Source organism: Leptonotus elevatus, chromosome 12 (assembly GCF_054856555.1).
Source record: "Leptonotus elevatus isolate MCC_2025b chromosome 12, RoL_Lele_1.0, whole genome shotgun sequence".
Classification (NCBI taxonomy): domain Eukaryota; kingdom Metazoa; phylum Chordata; class Actinopteri; order Syngnathiformes; family Syngnathidae; genus Leptonotus; species Leptonotus elevatus.
In genome coordinates, this window is record NC_141250.1 from 16,894,275 (window position 1) to 16,911,924 (window position 17,650).

General features: G+C 38.3%; 1 protein-coding gene across 2 annotated transcripts in view; it reads left to right on the forward strand.

Moving 5' to 3' along the window:
- Positions 1 to 17,650, forward strand: part of LOC147164787 (uncharacterized) — a 104,144-nt gene that overhangs the window by 56,265 nt on the left and 30,229 nt on the right. Inside the window, exon 1 of one of the 2 annotated variants that reach the window (XM_086091492.1) lies at positions 17,073 to 17,195. The exons of the other annotated variant lie outside the window; for it this stretch is intronic. Within the exon in view, the coding sequence (XP_085947618.1) occupies positions 17,177 to 17,195 (19 nt within the window). The 5' untranslated portion in view covers positions 17,073 to 17,176. Of the gene's footprint in view, positions 1 to 17,072; positions 17,196 to 17,650 lie in introns of those variants that run through there. 2 annotated transcript variants of the gene reach the window in all.

Genomic DNA, 17,650 nt, shown 5'->3' on the forward strand with positions numbered 1-17,650 from the left:
GTAAAATATGAATTTATTTTCCAAAATGGCGACCAGCCTCAGCTCTTCAGCCTGCCCAAATACAGATTTCAACCCACTCTGCTCAAAATCCACAGCTACCCAGGTTATCAAAACAAGCCAGCATTTTTAATGTGTATCATTGAAAACATTCAACGTCACAAATAATGTGATCTCATTTCATACTTAAGTACGCTGCCTGCATTTTGACAGAGAAAGCATCAGTATCACTTCGCACTTATTGCAGAAAGTGAAATGAGAAAGTGTTGTGTTGGCAAAGTGCGTGACGTTATTCACTGTAACTATAAATACAGGCAAGCATCACGTCCTCCAGGAGGCAAAAACCTATGATTTTTGCCCTCTTCCTGTCAGCACTTTTCTGCAGTGGCGTATTAGCATTGTCTCGTCTCGGTAAGTAATGTGTCCTCATTCAGTCACGGTGAAGAGGAAGAGCATTTGACTACAATGGGCTATTATTGGCTATAATAGGGATGAAACAGACTCTCAAGAGAGACTGGGAGACTTGTGAACTGGAAACGTCTGCTGTTCATCACACCACTTTCGAGGCGAGCTTTTCTGTGCGAGAGTAGCATCAGTGCCCCAGGATAACTTGCGCTGATGCCCCTCTTCATTTCCGCACTGCAGTTTTTGCTTCGGCTTGAGAAGAAGCTGCTGTGAAGTGTTGCGGAAAGTGGACCGGCCACTCAAAAGAGACCTATCAAAAGTCAAAGATCTGTTTACTAGTAAGGGACATGTACCATAATTTATGCTAATTGTTATCATGATCCCGTTGTAGCTGCACTGGTAAACTGCTACTGAGTTCCTGTTTAGATAAGATTAGATTAAATGTAATTAAATTAAATGTAATTAAATTAAATGTAATTAAATTAAATGTAATTAAATTAAATGTAGTTACATTAAATGTAATTAAATTAAATTAAATTAGATGTAGACTAAATTATTAAATTCTGCTACTGGTCTGTAGAACCAAGTTTTCAAAGCAAACATGGTGAAGCAGCTTTTAGCTGTTATGCTGGGTTCAAATACGTTGCCAATATGAGTGATGTCACCACCAAATATGCGTTTCTAAATCCAGATTAAGGGTGCATTGTGCCGTTTAAAAAGGTAATGTTAAAGCTTTTTCTACATCATGCATGCTCCACCGATGCCCAGATGAGTACAAAGAGCCAATACTGTTTTACTCTGACTGCACCTATCAGCTTTTATCTTCCCTTTATAGTGTGCGCGGATCCTGCACACTCCATAGTTTCTTTGGGGAGGGGAGGGGCGGAGTTATTCTTACTTCATTTGAAGTCATGTCTTTATTTGTCAACTGTGGGTGTCGCTTTAGGATCGTGCACGTACTCGCACACGCGCGACATGAACGAGCCTGACACAGATGCTGCAGTTACGCTTTGGGCCAGAGGTGGCAGTTACGAGTGAAAAAGTGTCAAACTGCACAAAGATCCTTTAAAGCCAAAGCTGATTAGAGAAACATTTCCCAAGCTTTTTTTGTGCCACAGTCTGGTACACACAATTTAATGCAATCTATTAAATTTTTATTTTTGAATATTTGGTAAGGAAGAAATATGTACCATGTTACGTTTTCAATAAATAAATACATTTCAACATTCTTCTTCAGTGTCCCATCGCTGCTGAGCTATTTTTAGAACACACCCATGGGCTACTCATGTTGTCCTTGGGGATAACATGCACTATTTTTGTTTGTCCTTTTTAGGACAATGCACATTCATCAGAGCAAAATGCATCAGTATTCGTTTACTGAACTTTGCAAGCAGCCAATCATATTAGACATGCAGCTGTAAACCTTGACTTTTTAAACCCACGGTAAAACATCAAACCTGTAATCGGCCAATGAATATCTGTAACGTCTCCCACAGATATTTTCCGTTGAAGTACTTGATCTTTGACACAAGTATTGCTTTAGATCCTTGATGCTGCGTACCTTGTTATGAAAGTTTTCCTGCTACAATTAACTTATTTTTGCATCATTACAAATGTAATTACAAAATGCATACGATGTTATGACTGGGACAGTTTGTCGATTGAACCGATTGGTGAACTTTAGTCAAGTTATCATCACTCACTTTCCTTTGTTCATGAAGCCTCACTTTCACTTAACACAGCTTTGACAATAACACAACTCACCGCAAACATCCCCTATGTCCTCTTTAGACATTAACCCCACCACACCACCCCCTGCACTTCTCCCTCCCCTTACCCCCCCCCCCTCCCCCCATGCTGACCCTCCACTTTCCACCCCCCCTGACTGGACCCCTCTCTCTGGTACAGGGCCTGGCTGTCAGGCCCTCTCCTGTGAGTGCGGCTGCTGTGATTTCCTCTGGGCCATCAGGTGGGCTGCTGCTAACTAGCCAAGCCTGAGACAGGGTGACCTCAAACCTCAACATGATGGGTCTGAATCAACAATGTGTTCGCCTAAACAGGGAGGGAGAGAGCAAACAACAACGGCTCGTCTGCAAGTCAACCAACAATGCTGCATCTCAATGTTGGTGTCTTTTTTTGGGGGCGGACGAAAGCGTTTAAAAACAAGTTCAGTTGAAGCTTTTTGACTTCCTGTTCTCACTTGGGTTTGTTTGCTGCCAGGTTTCTCGCTGTGGTTGCTCGCAGTAGGCGTGTTGTAAATCAGCTGTGCGGTGTGAACTGTCATTATAGCGATCATTAACGCTCGTGATATCATCAGTGCATGGCACGTAATTATCGCGTTCTCCCCTCCTGTTTTAGAAGGGTCTCATGTATTTTTTTCTCTCTCTCTCGCTCTCGAATAATTCCCCAAATCATTTTAAGCTGTCTGATGAGAACAAGCTGTGTTTTAATGAGGTTTTCCTATGCCACCATTTCAGATGGTTTTATGAGGTAGGGCTGAACAATTTTGAAAAGTAATTGTGATTTCTCTCTCTCTCACTCTTTCAAGTTCTTCTTCCTGCGTATTCGTTTAAAAGCAATAAATTAAACATAAATGTTTTGGCCTTATAGGTTAGGCTAATGCTAATATAAAGACAAATGAACCATAAATTAATATGAAGGACAGTTTATCTGTTCCACTTAGAGTTGTTAACTTACTAAACACCTTGACTTGAAGTCTTTTGGTCTGTAATTCACTGAATGGCTTAGGTCCTGAATAGAAAGAAATGTTGGGTAGGGATCTGAGGTTAGCAAACTTGGGTCAATTAATTGAGCACAGAGTTCAAAGGAAATATGGTGCATCAGCATTTAGCTGTAATGGAATAAGCTATTTTCAAAATCATGTTCTTGTACCTTTTTTTGTCATCTTAAACTAGTTTTTATTCTGTACTTTGCTTTTAAATGCCTTAAAATTTTAGTCTTAAATTATTTTTATTTAAATTTAAATATTATAATAACATAATATATATTATTGAAATTATTCAAATGTGTCTTTGAATGTTGTTTTGTAATTATATGAAGCACATTGATATTAGGGGTGGGTGAGTACTCATTCAAGTATTGGCATTGGGCCGATACCAGGCCTTATTTCAAGGTATCGATACTCGTAACGGCGGCCGATACCAGCATGGGCTGCCCTCTTGTGGCCGTTTAATGATCAGGAACTATAGAAATGAGAAATTAGAAGAATACAAATTTGTCATTGACTTCATGCAATTTTAAGGGATAATGCTATATTGCCATAATGTCTTTCATTGTTATTTAGGGGGAAATTTTATGTCTCAAAAGTACTGGTTGTACTTGGTATCAGTATAAGTGACGACTCAAGAGTTGAGTACTTGTACTGGTATCGGTTTGAACAAAAGTAAATATGTGGACTGTACTTTTTAAACACTGTACTTACCTCGACACTATACAAATAAAGACATATTTTTTTCATTGCATTCTACTACATTGCGATGTTGATTTAAATTCAATGAATCATTCGACCCCATTTTGAGGGCTAATTATCTTTTCATATGAGTTCTAAATTGATTATATCTCTCCGTATCGGCGTGAACAGGTGAGATGCTGTTGGCGAAGAGAACGTTGTCACAAAATATTGATCAGTTAAGCAACGACCCCACAGTGCTGCTGAGGCTGTATTTGTTAGCATTCAGCTGCTGATAAAATGTATTGATGCCACCGGTGAATATCTGAGGCTGTCTCTTTCCTCTCCTGGGTCTTCTTGGGCTTTTCAGAATGTTTGAAACTTTTCCTCTCCCTCTATTCCCCTGCGCTGGCCTCCCATCATATCTGAAATGTGCTTACAGCAGTGGCCGTCTTTTGCTTGAGAGCTCTTTGCCTTATGCTTCCATCAGAGGAGAGTGAGTCTCACAGATGCACTGCTTAACAATGCCATCCCCTGCTCCCATCAGAGGGGGGAAGGTTGCGGAGCTGCGCCCCGCAGAATAAGGGGGGCAGGTCCCCTGTGATTGGCGAGAGCTGAACATCGATGCCAGCTTCCATCTGCCATGATAGCCTATCTCTGAACCTTCAATCTGTCAAAAGCTTGGTGCCTAGTTGAAGGCTCCAGGAGATTTGGCGTGCTAAACAGATTTGACAACAGGCATTATCACTGCGAGGGGGCCGGCGAAAAACGCCATCAATGTGTTAATTGTGGCTGGAGATGTAAACTGTCACTTCTCATCTCATTTAACACTTGCGTCGCCAAATTGTTCTCACATCATTGTGCCGGCTTTGGGAAGCATATGGAAATGTTTAGGCCTGCAGGCTAATCCACCATTAACAGCATGTGCATGCTTTGTGAACTGCTGCACTTCACACTGAGAGGGGAAGCACCAAAAAAAGAGGAAAAAAATAGGCCGACATATTTATTTATTTTATTTTTTGTTTATTTATTTTTCTTTTGGTGATTGTTTTTCTTTTAGCAGGAAATGACACAATAAAGGGGAAAAAAGTTTAAAACGATACTGATTTAAAAATACCTAACTTCCACCCAGTAGTGCAAAAATATTTCTGATGAAGAACGGAAAAAAATGCAAATGATGGATGTTTTTTCTTTTTTTCCTCCGAGAAAATTATGGATATTGTTTGCAATAACTTCTTACAGTCTCGCATTTACAGGCAAGGCATCTTTATTTATATAGTGCATTTCAGAGAGGTAACTCATTGTGCTTAACATAATTAAACAATACAACATTTAAAAGCAAAAAAAACAAAAAACAAAATAGTTTAAGACATTTAAAAGCAAAGTAAAGAAATTATAATTTGCTTACTAAAATTACTAATAGAACGTACAGTGCAAAGACAAGATTTTTTTAGCAAAAAAGCAACAAAACAACAAATTGCTATTCATGTTAATTAAATATTTTCCCTTAACTTTGTATCCCTAAAATATTGATTTTTTTCACGTTTATTTTGAACATGTATGAAAATATAAAAAAATAAACAGCTGTAGTAAGTTTATTAAACATTTTGATTAAAAAAAGAAAGAAAATAAATGACCTTTGAATTCTGCAGTGATTAAAAGAAACAACAAAACAATGAACTCAATATGAATTATGTTCAAAAGGGATAGCAAGATGTGCCCCCCCCCCCCCCCCCCCCAAAAAATCTAATCCTAACCCCTACAATTTCAGACATACCTCATGGCAACAAAAGTTTCTCGTTTAAAATCAGTTTATGTCATGTTAAATTCTAAATTATCATACAACAACAGCAAAGAGTGAATATACTTAGAAAACAAAAAACAACAGCAAACAAAAGAATCAGTCATTAAAGACGAAAAATAAATTCCAAAAAGAGTAGGAATAATTGAATTTGATTGGTTCCTCCCACCTCTTCTCTATTTCATTATCAATATATCAACAATATTTAAGAATATTCATATGCTACGCTACATATCAAAATAGCAATGCACATTCCTGTGACTGTCACAATAGCCACATTTATGTTTCAATAGCAATTGTTTATAATATACTTCTGTATTAATTGACCCCTATTACATTCCCTAAACACATTTTTGGTGATGTTCCCTATGAAGTGGATTTAACACCTCTATTCATGTTCTTTTCTAAGCTTTTGTCAGCCACCCCCTCACAACGTCAAGGTTCTTATTTGAACTAATTGATTATCCTCTATCAAAGCACCTTATTATTTGTGAGTTGTAGCAATCAGCGCTATTATTTGCAGCCTTTCCCTTGACAGGCCTTTAATGGTGATGGTTGGTTTAACCCCCAGGCCTTGCTAATAGGATTTAGCAGCAGGTGACTGCTAACACATACACACCCCCCCCTATAACCCCTTCACCCCGGGGAATATCCGGCCCTCCCACTGCCTGCTTGGAGTAAAAGCCACACAAACGCTGCTGTAATGCAGCCCCTCTGAGCTAGTATGTGGAAATAACTGTAGCCTCACTCCCGGTTCTCCTTTATTGTTTGGATTTGGTGGCGTCATATTGCACGCAGCAAGCGTATGCAAATAAAGGCCACACAGACACGGCGCCATCTTGGGCATGACAGACGACGGCCAGACGAAAAGGCCGTGGCCCCTTTACTCGGCTTGCCTGCTGACAGAAACATCGTTACTCGCCATACGCTTCGTAATGTCTCGCCATGTATGTTTTCAGAGTCACTCCACAAAAATGCACAAACAGCGGTGCCTTGAGATAGGGCTGCTATTATTTGGGTAATAATTGAAATCACGATTAGGACGATCATTTGTTTTTGGGTGCGAAACAAGAAAATGTTTAAACAAAAAAATATGAAGACATTTGAAACACTCTAATTATGCAACTTTCTTTTGGACCAAACTAAATTTATTAAATTAGTTATTTAAAAAGAAAAGAAAGTGCAAATATATACATTTAAACAACTCAAAATTAGTATTGTTTTATTTTTGTTTACGATTATGCCAATTTTGTGCAGTGTAATAATTGAAATTGTAATTTAATTTCAATGAATTTCACAGCCCTGCCTCTCAAATCATCTTTCCCCTGTGAAATGAATGGAAAAGTCATTAATCCGTTGCAGTCTCCCCGCCAAGTAAAAATAGTGTTTTATAATATTGTACTTTTTCTACTCAGTCACTCAGTAAGATTATGCAATATTAGTCTTTTTTTGTTTGTGTTTTTTGTTTTTGCCTTGATGTGTGGCTAAATAAAACCATATCGATTTCAATTGGATTAATAGTTCAGCTCTAATACTTAAAGGGGACATCAACCTTAAACATTTCTTGACTATAATATGTTATATGTGACCTCGCCAGTTTAAACATGACATTCTGATTAATATATATTAATATTATATGAGTTATGCAGCAAAATCCAGCCATTTCAGGGGGGCGGCTATTTTGCCACTTACTCAGACAACGACCAATCACAGCTCACCTATTTTCTGACGCTGAGCTGTGATTGGTTGTTACCTGAGCAACTGTGATGTCATTTTTACTCGACAGCAAGTGGCAAAATGGCCGCCTTCTTATATTGATAAAAGTTGCTGGATTTTGCATCTTAATGCAATATTAACCAAAATACCACATTTAGACTAGTGGGGCTACATCGAAAATATTATTGTCAAGATATTCATTTTATTTTATTTTATGGGGGGGGGGGGTAAATCCCACTTAAATAATTTTTGATTATTTCTACCCTGTAGTATAGTACAATTTCTCATTGAAGGTGTGTTGCAATTGGAAGGACTAATCAGCAGATTTCCGCAGTAATAGCATCATTAGCTGCCCCATCGGTGGTAGGGGGCCAGTCTCTAGTGTATGTGGCTGTCAGGTGAGGCCTCCGTGTCATTAAAGCGCCCCTGTCCATCAAGATGAGAGCCGTTAACCACGGCAGGGCCATTCTCTGGGCTTTTATCACTTTATTTGGTGTCCATCGTTCCACTGTCTGCAGACGGCGGTAGAGGCCATCCATTTCCCCCCCGCCGACATTGATGGGGAGGAGAAGCGCGGGAAGCCCTGGCGGCAGCTGCATTGGCTGCGAGGGAAGTGAGACCCCGAGACCGAAAGAGCAGGGAGGGGATGTGTTTGTTAGTCTGGTAATTAAGGATGGAGTGGCTTCCATGCGGCGTGCGTAGACAGGATGAGGCAAATTACTGGAGTCTTTGTGAGGAAATGCTTCTGCCTTTCTCTCGCTTTCTCTGTTCGTTCTCAAGGGAGCTCATCATCTTCTCTAACAGTCAGGATGGGATTTTGTACCCTCTATTCCTTACACCTTCTCCTTGCTCCTCTCTGTCTTGGCTCTCATATCCTTTCACCTCTCTTTGACACCGCTCCTGAAGGCATCTCATAATTGACCACATCTTGGAAATGTAGTCGTTTTCAATATTCTTCTGGTTGTTTTTTTACATGTCAATTTGTTGCAGATATATATATATATATATATATATATAAATTTATTGTTATTATTTTTGCTAGAACTAGTAGGATATTAGGACAGATTGGTGTCCATAGTGCATTTTACAACTTTTTTGATTTTTTTTTAATTTTTCTTTAACTTGTGAGCAAAACTTTGTGATACGATCACTGTATGGTGAACTGAACTCAAATAAACTCACTTCACAACAAGCAGCAGTTTAGCACACCAGTTGAACTGTTCTTAAAAAAAAAAAGAGGCTTTAAGCTGTTTATTGTCACTCCGAGGTCAAATTTACTGTCAAACGAAACATAACCACGTAGCTTAGCCTTTCAGTCAGCTAGCATAATGCTAATGGTGATTTAGCTCTATGTTGTGGTGCTATTATAACCCTTTGGCAATGGATTGAACAGAAATGCCACAGCGATACAGACCAAAGGTGTCTAACTAATTTTTGTTGCGGGCCACAGTTTCCCTCGGAGGGCCATCATGACTGTGAACGCATATGCCTTGCAAATGTATAATTGCCTTATATTAAAACATACACAATACATTGGTCGATAACTAGTTTTGAAATCAGAAGCTAGTAAAATAACCAATTTGTTTTAAAAGGTTATTGGTAACAAAAAATGCTTGTAATATTTCAATTTTACTATTAAAGAATACAACTTGCAATTGTAGTATTTTAGCAAGAAACACAAAATGGACTCACATGATTTTCCATTAAAATTATACGGCAAGACAGATCTGGCCTTGAGCTTGACACCTGTCATGTAGACATACGATATAACAGTACTCAGTCATACATTCAGTCAGTCATAAATTCTTTATCTTCTGCAAAGAATGGCTAATATTAGTGCCGTACTGATGAACTAGGAGGCGTTAAGGCTCACAATGAACAGTATATTCCTATGTATCTTATACCGCCTCCAGGTGGCCACGTTGGGCTACAGCTATCAAGAAATGGGTTACCAGATTACTGGTATGAGTATAGCTACGGTTAAAAATAGTGCTGGTTTTATCACAAACATTTTCAAAAGTCACTCTTAATGGGATATTTGCTTCATTTAGCCATTTTCAGCAATAAGATCATATTTTATTTATAATTAATTTGCTAACTTAATTATTATTCATGTACAATTAATACCTTTAAAGACACATTTTGCCGATGACATCACGTGTGCTCAGAAAAAAGGTAACAACCAATCACGGTTTAGTTTGCTAACGTCACATGGCCAAACCCAAAAAACAGCTGAGCCGTGGTTAGTCATTACTTGAGCTCTGAGTACATGTGATGTCATTTGTCAGTAGACCGAAAGTGGCAAAATGTGTTTTTAAAGGTATTAGTTGGATATGGAAAATAATGAAGTTATTACGTTTATTTTCGACAAAATATTAACTTTTTTATTGCTGAACAGGACTACTTCAGTATACAATAAAAAATGGCGGCCATCTTCAGCTCTTCGTCCCGCCCAAAATCCAATCTTCAACCCAATGTGAATGAACCCAACCTTGGGTCAAAGTAACCCAATCTGCTCAAGATCCAAAACTATGCAGCAAATGAGAACTCTTAAATTATTTTGTAATTATTACCAAAATGTCTGCACAAGGAATGATGTGTCGAGCGCCGCGAGACCCTTAAAGCGTGGTACTCAGGTGCGAGCAGAGAAAGCGGAGGCCCTCCGAGCGTTAGCAGCAAAAGCCTTATGGCAAAGGCAGCAAGAGAACACTCTGGGGTTTAAAAGTACCCAAAGCATCCTGGGTAATTAGCCATTACGGTGCTGTCACAGAGGGTTCTGCAGTCAATACAGAGATAATTTGGGCAATGGTGAATGACAGTGCTGTCCAGGCTTTTGGGATGATCAAGGACAGATCCAGCTGCACCCGGCATCTGTCAGGCCCATGAATCACTCCTGCAGCCAGCAGCAGGGTGAGTGGAGCAGAGAGAATCGCCGGAGAGGCATGTGCAGACGCACAAATAAACACGGTCCCCGCTTGTCTCCCCTCGCCACACCGGGAAATGGCTATTAAAGGTCTGCCGTTACAGAGCAGCGAGTGGAAAAGCCTTGTTACCTTCAGTGGCAAATGAATGACATTGGGAATGAGGTGAGGAATAAAAGTCACACCAAGGGGACATTTCTCACTGTTGTTTTGGCCGCCGAGCTCAAATTGAGCAATGCGGTGGGCATGCGCAATTTGGATCATCTGGAATTTAATGCCTGGCGACAAATGAGCTTTTGACTAAAACGTCCTCGGAATCGAGATGCGACGACGTCTTCCTATTTCTTAGACTGACTTATTGGCATGTTAAAGGCATAAGTCTGTTATGATCCCAGCAGGTTTTTATGTCGGTAACATGGCATTTATGTCGAAGGACAAGCACTTTACTGTGGTATGTGGGGGGAAGGGGAAACCGCGTGGTGGGGAGGCTCAGAGCAATATACCAGAATAGTGTTTTTCTGCCATTCTGTCAAAACGGCTTTTTCATGTCTGTCACTATAGTGCTTTCTCATGCATCGGAAAGTTGACGTTCATGAATGCTTCATAATGCATTTTCTTTTTCCAATTCTGAAACATTTGATAGCAAAAAAATTTTTTGCTTGTACAATCGAATTACTAATTGACCAATCAACATTTTTTTCCACATCACTATTTCATGAAACATGAAATGCTGACGTGATAAAGCCACAGATGTGTTTGCATAGTCATAGTCATAGTCATAGTGAATGCTTAAAAGACTTTGACAGAATTCAATTCCGATAACAATTAATCAGCTGATTTTACAATGTTTAAAAAAAAAAAAAGTGTAATTGCACATCCACTCCATTAGGGGGCATATAGAGAGAGTCTGGCCAACTCTGTTTCAGCAGGGTAACAAGATTGTGTCTATATGTCATGTGACCAGCAGTCACGCTGTGATTGGTCAACTGCTGATCACCTGACAAATGGACGCCATCTTGTTACCCTGCTGAAACCGAGTTGGCCAAACTCTCTATACACGGCTCTGCATTGTCAGAGTATTAGCTCCTCTGTGCAGGTGTACAGCACTTACAACAATTTTATAGACAAATGTATAGTCATGGCATAAAGTTGATTTCTACAATTAAAAACATCAATTTGTAACAATTGAACACCTTTTCTCATATAAAGGATGGGAAAATAACATGTACTAAGCCATCTTTTGAAGGTATGTTAGAGATATTTACAAAACGCATAACTTGCATTAATTTCAAACACTGTCAGGCTTATAATAATAATAAATATGTGTTGCCATACTTACAGAGGGCTTCTTTCCTTGCTGAGAAATACTGTAGATCTTAACATTGGTGCAACAGATTTAATCACGGCGGCTCTGCCCTGGGACTGGAGCTTCGTCTTATCATTCTTAAATCAATATTTTCCCCCTCCATGTTAACACAAAGCACACTTTGAGTGCTGGGGTGCAGCATCTCTCTTCTGCGGATAAGCAGTATTAGTGGCGAACGCACATAGAAACAGAACATTTCGGACTTTTGAAGGATGTCATCGGTATTTCCAAAATGCATACATATTTCTGTAAACACGTTATTGATAAAGAGAATGAAATGTTTGATATTTTCTGTTACCGCATTCAAAAAACAGCAATCTTAAGAATGGTTATGGAAATGTCCTCATGATAGCAAGTTAAATGACACTGACTCGTTTATACATACACCATCAATTAATGATTCAAATAATGGTCTTTCCATTTTAACAGGTTTATTTACCTGAATTTTCAGCAAACTGCCAGCAGATTGGCGCTTCTCGTGAGAACGCATTTTAGTATTCCTGCGGGGTCCATTCCCGTATACGCGTCTATAAAGGGAATTTGCAGAGAGCAAAGTGAACACGTTATGTCGGTCATTTGCTGTGCAAGGATATTTTCCTACAAACTGCGCTTTAAATGCGCCATTTCTCCACTTTACTCTTCACAGAGAAGCATCTAAATGCCCTTTAATTAGTGTGTCCTTCCTAGCTATCGATAGGCCACAGGTAATCACTCAAGAGGACTAATGACTCCTAATTCAATTGCTTTACAGTCCAACACAACACATCCAGCAACCAGTAACATTTAGGAGAAAAAAAATCCAAAATATTTAGCCCGAGAGCTTGCCATTTGAAGCGGTATTGTATTTCAGTAGACGAGCTGAAAAAAAGGCCTCGCGTTGTGGTGCTTGCTGGTGTCAGATCATGCTCTTTTAGTTGCACCAGGGGAGGGGCACACCGGATGGATCGCGGATCATTAAAATCTCAGTAGATATTGATTTGATCTTTTCATATTGTCAAGGAGAAATCTAATCATAATAGAGCAACGTGGAGTGATATCTCCCTCAAACGCAGCTCATTATTCAGCAGACTAAAACTGTGTGAAACGCTCCTTAATGTGAGCGGCGTCCTCAAAGGCCAACGACACAACTTTGACACGCCTCTATTGGACACCTATGGAGTGGAGTACTTCCTCAGCAGGTCAAAATTGTAACGCTGCTTAATTCGTTCACTGCCATAAATTCTTAAAAAAAAAAAAAAAAAAGATTATTAAAAATTTGGGGTAACAGGTGATTAAAATGTTTAATTGTAGCTAATCGCATGACTTCACTAGTTAACTCACGATTAATCCCAAATGTTATATCTGTTCTAAATGTACGATAAAAAAATTCATACTCTTGTCAACAAAAGTGGGGGAAAAAATTAACTAATAGAAATAGTTTAAATGAATGTTTGACGTTTATAGCCGTCAATGGCAATGAATGAATTAAAAAAGAAAAAGAAAACATTATTACAAATTTGTGGCGTCAGGGGATTAAAATTTGTAATCACAATTAATCGCATGACTTCACTATTGAACTCACAATTAATCACACATTTTATATCTGTTCTAAATGTACAATAAAACAATTCTAGGTTTTAATACTCTTGTTAACAAAAGTGGGAAAAAATGTTAAACTAATAAAAATAGTTAAAATGATATTTTTTTGCGTCTGTAGCCGTCAATGGCAGTGAATGAGTGAATAGGAAACATTTTGACAAATAAGGTAATTGCGTTTTTTTTGCTCAATATTGCGATTATGATATATATTTTTCAAGGTCTTGAAAAACTTGGTAATTGAGCCACTTGTAAATCAAGGTCCCACTGCATTTACTGTAAAATCCTGTGTATAATACGTCCCCCACAAAGTCACCCTTAAAAACCTGTTGTTGTTTTTTCTCTGTACCCGTGTATAATACGGTTTCCCTGATTTGCTGGCATCCTTCATTACTGGCCAACATTTTTTGGGGGGAGTGCCAAGGGCATTTTAATGATTTACATAATTCTGGACTGCTGAGCCCGACAATGACATCCATTTCTTTGAATTGGCTCCAGTTTTACAGAGATTATATTTTTTGCCAATTCATTGATTGTAAGTCATTTGGGGATATCAAAAAGGCTTTTCGTTTATTCTCTCATAAAAGTGAAACAAGCTTGTTGTTTACTGCTAATATTGCCTAATTTTCAGATTTTTTTTCTTAGATGTTAAATCAATTTCTCCCCATAGATTTTGAAGTGGCGTCAGTAGCGATTTTGCCGTCTTAAAGAGCACATTTGAGAATCAGTTAATCATATTTGAGCCTGGTTTGTTAAAAAGTTATCAGTAGGAACGACAACTGTCAGGCTGTCAGCATCAATGTGTGCAGAGTCATTTTTGTCAAAATTGCCTCGCCGTCTTGCTTGCTTAGCAGCTAGCTAGCAACTAGTTGCTAACGCTGGAGATGCTAACACTGGAGTTCTTTTAGCGTCCTTAATTAGCGATTGAACTTCATTTCAGGACGACATGTTGACTGAAAAAATTTGTCAACTTCAAAAGAAAAGCAACCAAAGCACTAATATCAGAGTATTACTGCATTTGGGAAGATTTTATTTTGAAGTTGGCCTCTTCACTGCCTGCATGCTACGTAATGGATAGCATGAACAATTGTTGCTGCTTTTAGCTTGATTCGTTTTGTTGACAGTCCAATTTCTGGAAATGAGGGACTTAATTACTCTAGTTTTGATGAATTTTGCATTTTCTTCCCAAGTGTTTGCAAATCGATTATTTTAAGTAATTTTTTTCCTGATATGTTAACCTGATATGTTGCGCTTGAATATTTCTTTGTGTTTTGCTATCATTGTCAATGCTAACTGCAGTAACAATGTAGTATTATAATTGTACCGTCATAAACCTAAACTCTAAATTCAACAACTTTCCCAAGTGCTGGCTTGCATAACAAAATCCAGGAGATGATTAAAATGTAAGAATGCTCAACATAATTAAATAATACCTTTCTGACTAAGCTTTACTTATTCTCAGGCTGTACCTTGTGTTAAATAGAGTTGCAATAAAAAAATCTAATGTAATGTAAAGGATGAATAGGATGAGCAATTGCCTGCACAAAAGTAGATTGCCATCGGCCTCGCAGAAATGTCCTGTCCTAATTATCCATTTCAGCCTGTCCGTGTCACGTCCCCGCCGTCCCTCGTTATTCCCAGCAGCTGCTTTACTATCTTTCTATGCAGTGTTAACATGAGTCACATAGAGCCTTTGATTTGTGCTTAAGAATGTCATATTTTGAAGGACCGTAAGAAAAAAAAAGAACATAGGAATGAAGTATTAACCAGTTTTGGTGGGTGGGGGGGTCTGAATTCAAAGCCCCACCAGGGATTTGATGCATCACAGATATAATTGGGTGTATGTTTGTTTTCTCTCTGAAGTGTAAGCTTTTAGGGGGTGTGAACGTCTGGAGAGCATTTGTACAAAATACTCATACTGATTCTGGAAACAATAATTGCACACTTGTTATAATGACACATTTAAAGCTACTTCCAAGGCACGCTGTAGTTAGGTTTAGATACGAACTGATAAGCTTCTCGTTTTACTTTTACTTTTAAAGTCACCGGAAGGACTATCTTGTTATAAATGTTACAAATTGTTACTGTTGCAAATGAAAATCCATGATAAAGTGAATCCGTAATAACCGAACTGCGAAGTAGCGAGGAAACACAAATTGTATTTGTATGCTACTAGAGGGAGCTCATGTTCCACAAGTAGCAGTACTTATGCCGCATTTTTAGAATCACTGGTTTAAACTAGGGGTGTCAGGCGATTACAATGTTTAATCGTAATTAATCGCATGACTTCAATACTTAACTCGCAAATGTTATATCTGTTCTAAATGTACGATAAAATATATATTTTTTTTTTTGTCATACTCTTGTTAACATAAAAGAGGAAAAAATGATAAACTAATAGAAATATGCCTGCATCTTTTAGTCATTTATACAGTAATGTCATAATAATTCATTAAATTAAGTTAAAATTAAAAAGATGTACTATAAAAAAAAACGAGTGTGATATTGATTTGTGTTTTGGTCATTTTTCTGCCACTAGATGGCATAATTATATTTGTAAGATGATGGTGACAGCTCAGTGCATTTTTCTTTTCATATTAAGAGCTATCTAATCTTTAACATGAAGTAACTTGTGAAATTCTGCACATTTTTTAAATTGTAAAATTCAACTTGACCCCAGTTTCCACAAATATATGCATTATTATAAAATTGATTACTGCTCAATTTTCACGTAGACGTGTCTGCTGCGTTGCGACTGGAAGATGTGATAAACAGTTCAATATCGTTTCAAACTGAATTTACATTATCTTAAAAATAAATAGCTTTCAAATTATTAAATTCTGAACGCTTGGCCTGGCAGTGGGATAAGAAAAGCCTAACGGGCCACCAGGCTTATAAAAACACTGGGGGGAACGTTGCACTCAATACCTATTAGCTGAAAATTGCGTCGCTGGACAACTCATTTTATTCCATTTGATTTAAAAACACTTTTATAATATTCTATGTCATCATGCACAAGAACTTCTCTTCAGTCTCAGGGCTGGCTTGCTATGACATGATGTTGTTCTTATCAAAGCACTGCCCCAACCTTATCGTCCATATTTCAGCCCACCAAAAAAATGACAGCAATAAGAACCTGATCATGTCGGGTCACTGTCTGAGAGCGGCTCCTACTTCTGCTTCCCTTAATTAAACACACAGTGCTCTTTCATCCTGCATGCCTGGGACATTGATACTCATTATTTCTTAAGTCTCAACACCAAGACTGTGTCAAGAATGCATCCATCATTGGCCCGCCCCTCAGAGTCAGCAGAATCATCCTTTTTTTTTTTTTTTTTTTTCACACTGTCAGCATATTTGCCAATTTGCAATCTCAATACAGGGATTGGGAGGGGCTGTGACATATTTTTATCACCAGAGATGATGTTCAAATGCAGAGATCATGAGCACGGTGGCTTGTTAGTCTTCTAATGGCCGTAATTAACAGGTCCGCATTAGGAATGCGTCTGATTCTTCATTTGCATGGTGTTAATGCGAGAGGATGGCGCGCCACGAAGCCTCGCTCGGTGTGCAGCAGTGCAGTGCCGGAGCTTTTTCTCCCATTCATTATGTGCCTAAAGCTTGAGTTATCCTCTCCTTGGTGCGGGGATGAATGTTATTAAAGGCGTAGCTGTCTGACACGACTCTAATGAAAAATAGGATGTTTCTGAAGGTTATGTTGCCAGCCAGCTCAGAAATGCCTGCTTCATTTTTCCCACCCCAGCACAGGCCAATGTAATTCCCACCTCTTGATAGATCTTTCTTCTTAAGTTTTTTTCTCTCCCTGTGTGTGGCTTTGTGTGCCTCATCATAAAGAGACCTTTATTAGCTGTGTTTCTAGATGCTCAACAAAGGGCGAGACTGGACTTTTTGGCAGATCATACAATTGTGAAAAACTGCATCTGTGCCGTATGAAAGCTGCCACACTTGTTTAATTGGTGTTTGCGATGCTGACATTGGTTGAAGGTAGGCCTTTCTCGAAACCAAAATAGGTCGACAAAGTACACTATGGAGGACCAAAACTGCCATTATAATATTTAACTCATTCACTGCCATTGACGGCTATAGACGTCAAAAATTAATTTGAACTATTTCTATTAGTTTAACATTTTTTTTCCATTTTTGTTAACCAGAGTATGAAAACCTAGAAAAAAATTATTGTACATTTAAAATAGATATAAAATTTGTGATTAATCGTGAGTTAACTAGTGAAGTCATGCGATTTAATTATGAAAAAAAATTAATCGCCTGACGCCCCTAATTTTTAACAATCTTTTCTTCGGGCTTTTTAAAAGTAATTTAAAATTATTATTTTTTACATTTTTAAAAATCTATTTTTTTCCTTCTTTTAAAAAAAATAAAAAAATAAAAGATTATTAAAAATTAGGGGCGTCAGGCGATAACATTTTTTAATCATAATT